The sequence below is a fragment of the Rutilus rutilus genome (assembly GCF_951802725.1).
Source record: "Rutilus rutilus genome assembly, chromosome: 10".
Lineage (NCBI taxonomy): Eukaryota > Metazoa > Chordata > Actinopteri > Cypriniformes > Leuciscidae > Rutilus > Rutilus rutilus.
The window spans coordinates 38,070,037-38,083,951 of NC_140215.1; the positions used below are offsets into that span (position 1 = coordinate 38,070,037).

General features: G+C 39.4%; 1 protein-coding gene across 2 annotated transcripts in view; it reads left to right on the top strand.

The window, feature by feature from the left end:
* The first annotated feature begins 174 nt into the window (after positions 1-174).
* usp37 (ubiquitin specific peptidase 37) overlaps positions 175-13,915 on the top strand; it is a 38,346-nt gene continuing 24,605 nt past the window's right edge. For both annotated transcript variants that reach the window (XM_084420765.1, XM_084420764.1), the window contains exons 1-8: positions 175-323; positions 3,514-3,762; positions 8,766-8,931; positions 10,150-10,244; positions 10,324-10,439; positions 12,195-12,272; positions 12,632-12,720; positions 12,807-12,900. In XM_084420765.1, the coding sequence (XP_084276891.1) occupies positions 3,589-3,762; positions 8,766-8,931; positions 10,150-10,244; positions 10,324-10,439; positions 12,195-12,272; positions 12,632-12,720; positions 12,807-12,900 (812 nt within the window). In that variant the 5' untranslated portion in view covers positions 175-323; positions 3,514-3,588. The remainder of the gene's footprint in view (positions 324-3,513; positions 3,763-8,765; positions 8,932-10,149; positions 10,245-10,323; positions 10,440-12,194; positions 12,273-12,631; positions 12,721-12,806; positions 12,901-13,915) is intronic.

The following is a 13,915-nucleotide window of genomic DNA, read 5'->3' on the forward strand; positions in this document are numbered from 1 at the left end:
TTTGTTTTTTCGTTTCCGGAGCAATCTGATTACGCTTAGGTTGTTATTCGTGCACATTTAACTCTCACAAAAGGTGATAAAATGTTAATATAAAAAAAGGAGTTTTTAAAAGCATTCTGAAATCTCGCGTGAGTTCACGCACGTCTTCTCACCTCCCATTTCCGCTCTGAATTTTCACATTCCCGCCATCATCGGCTGCTCGTGTGACTCGCGCGCAGAAAACACCATCACACCCGGCGAAACTCACACACTGACAGAGAGAGTCACACCGAGAGGATATATTCACTCCCCAGCGCTTTCTTTAAGGAATTACCCTCCCGCAGGTAAATTATATGTGGTTTATGTGCCGAATTCGCCCAGGGTTTTACTCAGAATGGTCAGTTAGCAGAAGCGAGCCTGTCACTCGGCCTGGGCTGCTAATGCTAGTTAATTAGCCGCGTGTGAAGGATGCGTGTGTCAGTATATCACCGCGACGCGAGATAAAGACCCGCTTCAGAGAAACACGCGAGTGTTAGTGGACTGCGAGGCGGGGAAGTGAGCGCCTCCGAGGGGAAGCTAGCGTTGGTCGCGTCGGCTGAGTTAACGCGCGCGTGATGTCGTGACGTCTGATGCGTTTGTTTACCTTCATCTCTACTCGCTGTAACTCCTGCAAACATGCGGGACTCCGGCCTCAGGACAGCTTTAGGCATAGATGTGATGCGAGGCTAGTTGACTGCAAATGTCAGAAGTTTGCCATAGTCGAGCTCAAGGCTTTTAAAGCTGCAATAATGTGGTTTGACTTAAGGGATTTTGTTTTATGTCACGTGGTGTGTTTGTAAAGTTGTAGATGCGAGGAGTTCATCGCTTTAATGCAGAATTATACTGTGCTCTAGTTGTCTGAAAGGTAGCGAGGGTTAGTTTGAGATGTCTGGGATGTTGTTGTTATTAAAGCTGGAAGATTGTTAAAGGAATAGTTCACCCACAAATAAATATTGTCATAGTTTGTCACTCATGTTGTTAAACACCTGTGTGTGTTTCTTCTGCTGAACACAATAGTGATATTGTGGAGATTGCTGGTAGTCAGACAGCTGATGGTAGCCATAACATTCCTCCCAAACATCATCTTTTGTGACAGGATAAATAAATATCTTCTATGATTACAAAAGTTTAATTTTAGGGTGAACTAATGTTGTTAAATGACATTTACACTTGATGGGTTCACACACCGTGACTTTGAGAAACTGCAGCTTAATTTATTATTTGGGAGTCAGCTTCATTAAATTCAGTAAAAACACAAGGAGTTCTGTGTTCAGTTTTCCTGTAATGTGTGTTTGTCTCCTTCACAACAGATGTCTAGCATGAGGCGTTCAGGGTCAAGTCTCCCTGTATCCCCTAAAACTCATCTTTGATCACCAAAATTACACATTTTTTCCTTGAAACAATAATTTCGTCATGCCGCTTGAGTGTAACTCGACACCCTTCCCTCATTTATAGTCCAGTCATTTTATGAAAAAAGGTTGAGCAAATTGCAACAGAAGCAACTCAACTGATTGTGGATCCTCAATATGTCCCGAGTAACGAAAGAAAAGTCCAGAAGAATCCCATCAGGGGGAAGTTTCGAAAAATACCCAAATATCCCCTATATCACCATGAAGATTACTGAGTTGATTACTTGCATCAAGACAAACAAAAAATGTATTACAAGTTTTGAGTTTTTTTTTATTAATTACGTATGTGCTCATTTGCATAAATACCACAACAGATCTAAACATTAGCCTGAAAATGTCTTGTTGAATCTTGTTGACACATAACAGTAAAATACTTAATATTAAGGTCTGAATGGCACCCATTACGGCTACCCATGAGCATTAATACATAGCAGTACTTTAGAAACCAGCCTTTATTAATTATTATTGCAGAGATGGGGTTTGGGTCTGTGGGACTGTTTCTGGGGATTCACTTTTTATTTTACTTACCTTTTGTCTTCTGCATTCTCCTTACCCTTGTCTCCTGTTCTTCCCTCAGACTCGTCCCCCAGAAACAGTCCCACAGACCCAAGTACTAAGTCCCTAAGTATGTATTAATGCTCATGGGTAGCCTAAATGGGTGCCAGTCAGACCTTAATATTAAGTATTTTACTGTTATGTGTCAAGACTCAAGACATTTTCACCCGGCTAATGTTTAGATCTGTTGTGGTATTTATGCAAATTAGCACATACGTAATTAATTTCAATTTCAAAAAACCTTGTAATACAATTTTTGTTTGTCTTGATGTAAGTAATCGACTCAGTAATCTTCATGGTGATATCTAAAGGTTAAATCTTTTACCCTATTCACGTGAGAAAAAGAATGAATAGGCGTATGAATATTTGGGTATTTTTCTAAACTTCCCCCTGATGTGATTCTTCGGGGTTTTTCTTTCCTTACTCTGAACATACTGAGGATACACAATCAGTTGAGTTGCTTCTGTTGCAATTTGTTCAAGGTTGACCCCCATGTTGGCTTAAAATGACTGGACTATTATACGCGGTTCTATGAATATGCAAATGAGCCCCGCCTCCACTCACTCACTCAGCTCAGAGACCCACTGGTTGACGATCACACGTTGATCTGATTGGTTACAAGGTAGTTTGTGACGTCAGAAACACCAGCGATTTCAAAGCGTGTTTTTGAGACTGTCTTTGGTTCACTGCAGTTTTAAGCAGAAAATACTCAGCAATGGTGTCGACTTATGAATTTACACATGCTTTGTCTTAAAGCATAATAAAAACACCACATAGACATATAAACAACATTAAAAGCTGGATTTTCACCACTGGGGGACTTTGAGAAACACTGGTTACGTTTACATGCAACCAAATAATGGGATCGACGGCTCAATCGCACTGAAAAGTCTTCATGTAAACGCGTTAATCGATGCGATTGAGCTCGATCTGAATGACATTTCGATGGGATTGAAAGAGGAGGTTTATTCCTTTCCTAATCCGATCGAGGGAACATGTAAACACTTGATCGGACTGAGAACGGACACTGAGAGGACTGCGCATGTGCAGTGATGTAGAGAGAGCGTAATGACGAATGAGGAACGAGCTGTTGTTCCTATAAACGAGTGTCTCGTCAGTCTATAATCCTCCTTTCCCTGCGTGTGTGAAGTGGAGCAGGACAACGGCCCAGCAGCCCCTGTTTCAGACTCTCGTCCACAGATCAATATAAGCAGCGGCACAACGGCTCATATGCTCATTTACTCATTTAAAACCAATAAAGAACTGATGTATGAGAATAGTTATTATGAGCAGACTGTGGGAAACGTTGTGTATTCCTGCAGTTTGCGCATGTCAAAGATATATCCTGATTTGAATCTTGTGACACATACACACACCCGATCACATGATGAGCGTTCATGTAAACACTACATTCAGATCCATATATTGGAATGAATTCGTTCAAAGTTGTGCATGTAAACGTAGCCACTGATTGCAGACCTTATGTGTGTGTGCAGTACGTTTATATACATTGTCCCCCTCTGCGTCTCAGGCATCTTCACGTGTCACCTGGTTTTCTGTCAGGATCGTTGGCCTCTTCTGTGTGCCGGAGATCGAGGAGGTCCTGATGTCTGTCTCCGGGCCCAGACTGACCAGCGGCGGCCCGGTCCGCATCCGCATCCGCTGTGGGGAACTGGGAACCACCAAATGGAGAGAGGGCGTCTTCGAAATCCACGAGAGGGACAACAAGATAAACCTGCTGGTGAAGTTCAACAGCGGCGGAGCGCCCAGGATGTTCCAGGTGCAGAAACCCCGTCTTAACACACACGTCACACACATGTGACACAATGCTCAGGAAACTTTTGGTGGTGTTATTTAAAGTGGATTAAACCTTTAGACCAAATCTAAAAAGAAAGTTACGCAAATATGCATTTTTGAAGTATCATATTTGATGCATCAGTTTTTTATAACTCATATAGTGAGAATATCAAGGGGAATAACAGCTCAGGTTTATTCAGAAATATGCAGTTTGGTGCAGATGCTGTTATTTAAATGGACAAAATCATATAAATATCAGTCGTCTCTCTATCTGCCAGTAATGTGTCTAAGTAATATGATATTTAATTAGGGGTGTAACGATACACACAGCTGACGGTTCGGTACGTACCTCGGTTTGAAGCAGAGGGGAGAAAACAAAAGAAAAAAAATATTTATTTATTTATTTAAACCGTGTTTTACCGAATAAAATGTGTCTCTGTCTAATATATATAATTGAAAGATTCTTAAGGATAAACGTCTATCTCAGAAATGCTGTAAACTATATAGAGCCCTAACTTCTTGCACATTACTATAATATTAAAGATTAACAACAGAGCCCCGACTATTAGCCTAAATTAATTTGCTATTTATTTCTAGATATAATAATCAACACTCAGACAGCAAATTGTACGCAAACACGTAAACTGCACATAAGCCAGTTTTTGCATTAACTTCTTAACTTCCAATTAATCCAATTCGTTGTTGAAATGTAATAATTTACCCAGTGGCTGTCATTGTCATTACAGATATTGTAAGCATACATTAAATAATCAAGCCATCCTTATCTGGTTAAGTTAAATATAATATAGGCTTTTATTAGGGATGCTCATTTCGATTAATTTTCCCGACCGACAACCGGCACTCTTTAATAGATTATTAACCGTTAACTGATAAGATTCCAAATAAAAATGACGCGTATATCTGTGACCCTTTAAAAAAAGGTTTTTTTTTTTTTAAGGGTTTATTTTAACGTGCAAAGTGCAAACAGCAGCATACAGAACAGATCAACAACAGAACCTGGATTCAGTTTAAATTTTCACGCACCTGCAGCATTTCTGACAGTGAGAGAAAACCAGAACAAAATAATACAAATAAAAAACAAAATAGGCCTACACTAAATATATTTTTTAAACTTAAATAATTAAATTAAGATGACAAAAAGAAAACACTGAATCCGTTTGAACAAAGCTTTCAAAAACCGGATTTTTTTTTTTTTCTTTAGACTTAAGATTTTTCGTTAAATAAAAATAGCAGCCCTACCTCAACACCTTGTCTAATTTTTATTTAAAAAAAGCAACATATCAATCAACGTGATGTGGGCTCAGTCTGGAGCGCAGGCTGTTGACAGTCAAACGCGAAGTGTATATTCGCATCGCGTTATTTACTCGCTCTAGATTACTCGCGGGATGTTTTTCTTGTTTTTCGCGTCACTCGCGAATAAAAATATACCGCGCAAAGGAGTGTGTCATCATCATCAACAACAACACAATTTCTTTCTGCCATAATTTTTCCGTCATGCCTGAAATGAATGATATTGCTGCTCTGTACTTGTTGTGGAAGTCCCAAATACGGAGGAAAGCCAAACGCCGATGTGTCTGGGACTGGGTTCACATCACCATCCAGAGGCGCACTCAACTCGGTGAATTTCACCTCTTCACGCAAATTTTCTGCTCGAGTTGAAATTTTTCAACTTGTCTTGCGTGGAAGACGCGATTGAGGCCATTATCCAGCTTTCGCGGCAAACGCGTCGCCCAATTCGCGTCATTCGCGTCTTTGCATTGACTTTGTATGTAATCTACTCGTGCAAATAATTAAATTCGCGTTTGGTGTGAACACGCCATTAGACCCGCGGCTGAAAACACCCTCTCCTATGGGACGGATCGATGTCCCGGGAATACACAGGTAACGTCTCGCTAGATACGTGTGTGGTTGCGCGTGTCTACGCGCTCCTTGAGTTAATAAATATAAGCTATAGCCTATAGTATTTTAGTTTTAAACCATGCAGCAAAAAAAAAAAAAAAAAAAAAGCTTAAAAAAAAAACGTTTTAAACCGTTTAACTGATAGTATTAATCGGTCAAAATTTTTACTTTCGGTTAACGGTTAAACGGTCAATATGAGCATCCCTAGCTTTTATAGTGCATATATTTAGCAAAAGAGTTGAGTTGCAAGCTAACAAGCTGTGGACACTAGTGCGATATTGACTAATTATATCTCGATATTTTCGGGGATTTTCTCTAACGATTATTTGACGATATTTTGCTGAGTGTGTTTGTGTGGGTAGTTTGGCAGGTTTAGGACTGTCGTGGACAGCCGACTCCTACGGTGTTTGATGTTTGGTCAGTTCACAGCAGTGACAGAAATAATTTTTTACAATGTTTCAATTGATTTTTACCTAATATGGGCATTTTTACCTTTTTAAGGCCTTTTTTTTATACCATTTTTTAAATCTTTTGTGTAAATTTTAATCAAATTCAATTATAAAAATTAGACACAATTGGGCTGTTACCAATCAAATGAAATCAGTATCAACAAAATTCATCTTTGCAATATTGAATATTGAAAAGATACGTGAAATGTGAGATTGAAACCGCCAGTAGGTGGCAGCGAGGCACTGTTAATGAGCGAATCATTGAGGTTCAACCGATTCATTCAAGGAAAGAAGCATTTGACTCTTAATCTATCCTAGTCAACGGGTTCGCTCACACAGCTGAAGGAGACCCCGCCGTGTGTGGATTTATGAACTATTTTCGTTGGTGAAATAGTGTTAGTCTAAAATGTAAGTCACTCAATATAAACTTTATTAAACTTGTATAAAATCAATATCACATTTATCATGCTGATATTTGGCCGCCTCTATATTTATTACTAAATTATATAAAGACTAAACCCCTCAGTGAAAGCGTGCTCTAATGCGCATCCGCACTAGTCTCATCTACAAGACTGCATCACGTAGAGTATGCGTACACTCTCTGGGTGTGTGTGAGGGTTAGGCTATACTCGATAATTTCAAATCGCACATCGTTAAAAAAACAATTACGATATTATCGCAGACGATGTATATCACACACCCCTAGTGGACACTGAATGACTTGCCTGAGGTAAATGTGACATTGTTTACAACCTGATTTATATTGGTCTTTCCCGCGATGAAGCACTGATTGAGCGACTGCTCGAGAGATGATGCGTTTCAGTGGGTACCGTATCTGTCGGCATGCCTTCAGGTGTTTATTCTGTGACTGAGGAAGAGATGATCGCGTTCACTCGTGCTTTATTTATAAAATAAATTCAATGTTTGAATTTCGTGAAGAATGGACAGAATTTGAAAGATTACACCAATAATTGTGATTATTGGTGGTTAATGTGATGGTTAGGCTTCAACGCAGTGTTCGTCCAGTACACAGAAGACACACGAAACATTCGCACGGCGCATATGTGTACCGTTACACGCCTAATTACTGTTTAATCAAATGTCAAGGAAGAAAAATTAGTTTTTTCGGTTCGGTTTGAGTATCGTTACTCAACAGATTAAATACTGTTTTAATTTTTTTTATCAAAGCTCTGTAGTTTTAAAACATATAATGCAATGCCATACATTAATGATTGAGAGATGAACAAATAAACCTTCCTCTAAAGCCTGATGATCATTTGATCTAATAAATGATGGATAATCCAGTAAAGCTGCTTCAGTAAGTGTTCATCTTGAAATATTACTAACAATTAGAGATGCACCGATTGATCGGCTGGTGACCGGAATTGGCCGATTTTCACGTGATCGGCCCTGACCAGCGACCGGCCGGTCAATATGCCGATTTTATGCCGGTCAAACAAATGCACTCGGGCGCCGCATGATTAACCTTTTGAGAGGTACGGTCTCATATATGGGATTTTTATTTCTGTGCCCCTGAGAGTAACGTTACGGTGCCACATTTAGCATGTTCAGTGACGTCGCATCACTGCCAGATTCAAACTGTGCTTTCGCGCGTTGGCTGGCGCTGAGCCAGAGTCGGACGCGTTCAGCGCTGTCATATATCACAACTAAGCAGTGTTTTCAACCTCATAATGTTTATTTTAGGTTTCAGATATTTAAATACACATAAGCACGAGTAAAACAATACATTTGGAGTTTGTAAAATACACACTGATGTCTGTGGAAGCAGCAATGACAATATAATTTGCCGACATGTGTTATTCATATCAGACAAACATAGGAGAAGTAACTATAAAGTTTACTCTATTCTTCTCAGTTCACCGGCCACTTTCTTGCATTTATTTCGGGAGAAACTGATGAATTCACGTGCTGTAAATCCGACTGACAGGACAACATTGCAGCGCCAATCTCATGTTATTGATCAAGATTATTTATAAAGGTTTTTAAACGACCAAACACACTCACTCACACGTATTTGAGAATCGGAATATCAGATAGGCTAGTTGATGACATGGTAAGCAAGTTTATGAATATTTTGAATAAAAAAGGAAAAGCGAAATTACGATATTAAACAGTTAGAATATTTTAAACTTAAGGGTTAAAGAAAAGATCGAAAACAAATATGTGTGTGTGCTGTAAAGTGGTTAGAAAAAAATTAAATCGTAATCGGCTAAAATCGGTATCGGCAGGTCAAACTCAATGAGAAATCGGAATCGGCCTAGAAAATTGTAATCGTTGCATCTCTACTAACAATATCAAAGTTATTCTAGCGTTTCCTTGATAAAATCAGAGCAGATTTGACTCAGAAAGACTCGTGAGGCTCGAGCTGAAGGAGGACGTTTGTACAGTTATACTGAAGAGCTTTACTGGGTAAAACAGTGTGAACTATCAGTCAGAGACAGAAGGACTGGAGGACGACAGCTTCTTTAGCATTTAGACACCTTTAGAAATGTGTGTTTAGAAACCACTATTAGAGACACACAGTCTAATTAAGGCATGAGCATTACATGTGTTTTTCTGAATGCTATTTAATCTCATTTTGTTTATTTTATTTCAGCTGAATCACAATGTAAAGCAGGTTTCGTGGTATCAGACGCACGGCCCGAACCGAGTGACTTTGACCCTGAAAGACTCGAGTGTTGTCATGATGGACAAACTGAACATGTTGGTGGCAAAAAAAATGAAGGAATACCTTGAAAAGGTCCGGCTCGGTAAACCAGCAGGTGCGTGTGTCCGCCCGTTACACTCTAGCCGGCACAACCCTGTCAACTGTGTGTGTGTATATGTGTGTATATACAGTGCTATGCATAAGTGAATACACCCATGCTAAAGTTGACTAAAAAGAGGAATAGAAAATCATATTTTGGAAATTAAACTTAATGCCTTAATTAAAAAAATTAGGAAAAATCCAACCTTTAAGGACACCAATTTTCTTTGTGAATGTATAATGTATCGTAAATAAATAAATGTTCTTCCTTAAAATACATGGTGCATAAGTGAGTACACCCCTATGTTAAACTCCCATAGAGGCAGGCAGATTTTTATTTTTAAGTTTTTTTTTTTTTTTTTTAAATTAGGATACTATGCATCCTGATAAAGTTCCCTTGGCCTTTGGAATTAAAATAGCCCCACATCATCACATAGCCTTCACCATACCTAGAGATTGGCATGGGGTACTTTCCATAAGATCATCTCTCAATGCAAATCAAACTAGCTATTAGGCTAACTGAAATAAAACCATGCCAATCTCTAGGTATGGTGAAGGCTATGTGATGATGTGGGGCTATTTTAATTCCAAAGGCCAAGGGAACTTTATCAGGATGCATAGTATCCTGGATCCATGAAGTAACTGGCCTTTAAAAATACAAATCTGCCTGCCTCTATGGGAATTTAACATAGGGGTGTCCAAACTTATGCACCCTGTATTTTAAGGAAGAACATTTATTTATTTACGATACATTATTCATTCACAAAGAAAATTGGTGTCCTTAAAGGTTGGATTTTTCCTAATTTTTTAAATTAAGGCATTAAGTTCAATTTCCAAAATATGATTTTCTATTCCTCTTTTTAGTCAACTTTAGCATGGGTGTATTCACTTATGCATAGCACTGTATATATATATATATATATATATATATATATATATATATATATATATATATATATATATGAAATAAATAAATATATATTTATATAAGAAATAAATATATATTAGGGCTGTGCAACGATTAATGATATTTTATTTATAAAAAAAAAAAAAATGTATACATGCATGTGTGTGTGTGTATTTATATATACAAAATTGACACAGTACACACACACATTATGTAAACACAAACTTTTATTTATTTTGGATGCGGTTAATTGTTGCACAGCCCGACTTTCAATTCTTTCTAGCAAGTCTTGTTAATTTGTGTTTGTGGTTTTCCTCCTGCATTCAGTGCTAAAGACGAACCAGGGAAGTGCTAGTTTTGGGCTAGTTCTTGGGAATCGCGCGGCACAGAACGACTCTGGTCTTTCTCCGTCAGATAAACAGGTAGCGCAGCATCACAAGCCCACACGTACTCTTCAACTCTTCCCTAAACGTCACATGACTGAGCCGTTGTTTCTTGCAGACCCCCCCGAGGCGTCCCAGTCTGGACAGCAGAGAGGACAGCACGCCCCGAAAGCCCCTCGCCAGCCCCAGCCGGGTCACAGCCACACCGGGCCGGAACGGGCTCTCCGAGAACAGGTGCGCACAGTCACCTCGACTAAAGATGTGTCTAGTCGACTAGTAGTCGTTCATTTAAGCCTTTAGTCGACTAATCGCACGTTTATATTAACAAGCCTTTAATTGCCTGTATAAAATACATATATCCTAGTCAGCGCACAAACTCAAACACAGAGCTTGCCACAGCGCACCGGTAAAAGTAATGATTATGAATGTGTCGTGAAAAAAATAGATTGAGACTACCGATAAGTTATTATAATCGGTGTTTCCTGTTTTCGGCTGCAGGCTCGCACATTTACCCCCGGCGATGCTTTAGATCTGGGTTCAGGGTCTCTAGAAAGCGTGTCGTTTCACTTTTTCAGTTCAATTCACATTTATTTGTACAGCGCTCTTCACAATACACAGCTTTACAGAAAGTGCATGAGTCCACATTACAGTTAGAGTGATGTTATCACAGGTGACTGTCTTAGAAATGTACATATACAGAATCACACAGCTTAAAAATGTGTTAATTTAAACAATTTAATAAAGGCAGAAACGATGAGCTCATTGAGGTAATGCAGTGTTTCCCACACATAGACTAATTCGGGGCGGTGCGCCACAGAATCAACACCGGCCGCCACATATTGCATTTCGTTATTCTTTTTTATTTTTTTTACGCTATTTAAAACACGCAGCGTATTCGTTCAGCTGCATTTCCTTTCCCTGCTCTCCCTCCGTCTCTCTCGGCCGCCAAAGCGAATTGTTGTCCCGCCAAAGCCTTATTTGATCGGTGAGTGATGTATATCGCTGCGCATGTTACTGAAAGAACGAGCAGAGAGAGAGAGACCTGGCCGCGCACGCGCACTCTCACCGTCTTCAAACTGTCTTGCTCTCCCTCGCGCATATTAATCAAAATCAATTGAGAATTGACACGATGGTAAAAGATCGGAAGACCGAAGTTTCACGTGGAGCATTCGGAGATTTTTTTTTTCCTGAATTACTGCCGGGCGTGAATTGTGCTAAAAGAAAACGTTGCCTTATCTTCTCTGAAAAGCGAACCGCACATTCAGCTGAAATAAAAAACACTTTGAATAAACAAAAAAAACCCTATGCAGTGATTAAATGTTTTCTGTGTTGACACAAATCTTGTGCGATGTCCTAAACTGCCGGGATAATCACACAACGCGTGCCGTGGTCCGCTAATGACATTATTAACTGTTAACCGGTGTATTTTTATTAACTAAGATTAACAAAGATGAATAAATACAGTAAACAAATGTATTGCTCATGGTTCATGTTAGTTAGCTTAATACATTATCTAATGTAAACAAATCAAACCAGTTGTAAAATCACAGCTTTAAAAAAAAAAAGGATGGCAGTGTCCGGCGGCCGCCACCGAAGACCAGTTTTGACCCAGAAAAAACAATAGTTTTGATCCCTTAGCAAACAAGCGATTGCGCCTTCTTTAGAAAGTTTGCGGTAAAATGCAATTGGGTTGTCAAGGTCAAAACACTATATAAACTGTGAATCAAATAAAACTCATAATGTTTGGATTTTGTGAAGGTGTGAATCATTTTTGATTAATATTTAATATAATAAAGTCCTGTGTAACGAATTATTAACGAAGGAATTATTTTGAATCCCCCCCCCCACCACAAATTGCTTTCTAATCTGTGGGAAACACTGTAATTTGCTTAAGAGTGCTTGTTGATTCAGAGTTTACTTTAAGTTTTGTTATTTTGAAAAGCATATTGATAGCCTTGAGCTCAGCTAAAATAATCTGCTGTCCTGTAGGAGTGAGAAGAGGAAGAGGATGATGAACTCTGATGGAGATCTGGCCGAGGACTATCCCAAAGAGAACGACTCTTCCAGGTGTGTGTGTGTGTGTGAACTTCAATCATTTTGACACTGCTGTGCAGAAGTTTAGGGGTTAGTAAAGCCGGTCAGCTTATGAAATCTGGTTGCATCCAGGAGAATCTTTACAGATTGTCTTCTCTCAGATCTCACACATGCACACACTGCAGGATTAGATAATCGTAGCACATCACACGCTGCAGGATCGTATTAAAGCAGTGGTTCCCAAACTAGTCTTTAATAATGCTTGAGATTTACATTAGTTAGGCTAGTTGTTTTTTCTGTATTTTTTATCAAAAGCAGACATGGTGAACATTACAAATCTTTTAAAACTTTTGTACTTAAATGAGAGTAAACTTTATTTCTCTGGTTTTCAGCAACAATAAGGCCATCACAGACGCGTCCAGGAAGTTCCTGCTCAGCTGCAAAGAGAAGCTCAAGCAGTCCGAGGATAACCGGGCATCGGGTTAGTGCCTCACACTCACGGTGTGTCTGCTGTGACGGCTTCTCAACCGGGTCCATCACGCATTAATCCTTGCTTTGTTTCCTCAGCTCCACACACTCCTGCTCCTCTTCAGCCAACATCCTTTTATGGGAGCCGATCAGGAAGTAAAGACTACACACAAACCCACTCGTTCCTGGACAGGTAAAGAGCCCGGGACTCAGCAGGCTGTGCACGAGCGCTGGCAAAATGGCTGAAAAGATACATTGAAATTTATTTCTTAAATATTAGCAAAATTCTAAATATATTTTGAATTGTAAAGGCAATATTTGAAGCTGCAGTCCGTAAGTTTTGGCACTCAAGCGGTTAATAAACAGAACGCATGTGGTGCGACCCGAACCAGTCTAAAATACTCTGATTATAAACACTTACTGTAGCGAATCAGGATAAGACAACAACACGGTTTGGGAAAAGGGTTCATGATGTTCTCGCTCATTTGATCATTTTCATCCCTGAGTTCAATATGCGCAACACCCTTTTTCCTGAGCATGTGATTGGCCGAGACTTTCCGTCCCTGGAACGAGCTTTTGGAAAGCCTGTTTTTTTTTCACTGATGATTGTTTTTAAAATATATTATTTGGGGTTTAAACCATTTTAGTCAAATAGAAGAAAAAAATATCAGGTACAGTATCTTTAATGTTAGAGGATAGAAGTGCTGTATTGTCTCCTATGTCCTCAAGAGGACGCATGCCAGCGCAATAAGCACATATAAACCACATCAAGCATCGCATCTTTTATTGAAATGACATTCACTTTTGAAACAATTGTTCTTAAAATAAATATAATGTCCTTAATGTGCGTGCAAGTAAAATTAGGTGACAATAGTGCATACAACTGTGTGTGTGCATCAGTGACCTGAGAAAACACACTTCAACACACAGCGTAATGAACTACATGAACACACATTCAGAAACACTCCACTTCTCCTCACTACATCTTCATCATCATCATCAAAACACCAGATGCTCAGCTTGATCTGAGCGAGTGCGGAGCGCTTTCTGTTGACAGTTTCCAGCTGATGAAAACACACACACACACACACTCAGCTCTGACTGATGTGCAGGTTTGGTTAAATGTGTCGTTGCACGATTTTTGCCTTCAACTGAGTGTGTTTTCATCAGCAGGGCTTTTCCCGCCATTTTCTAATTAGCGACGCAGC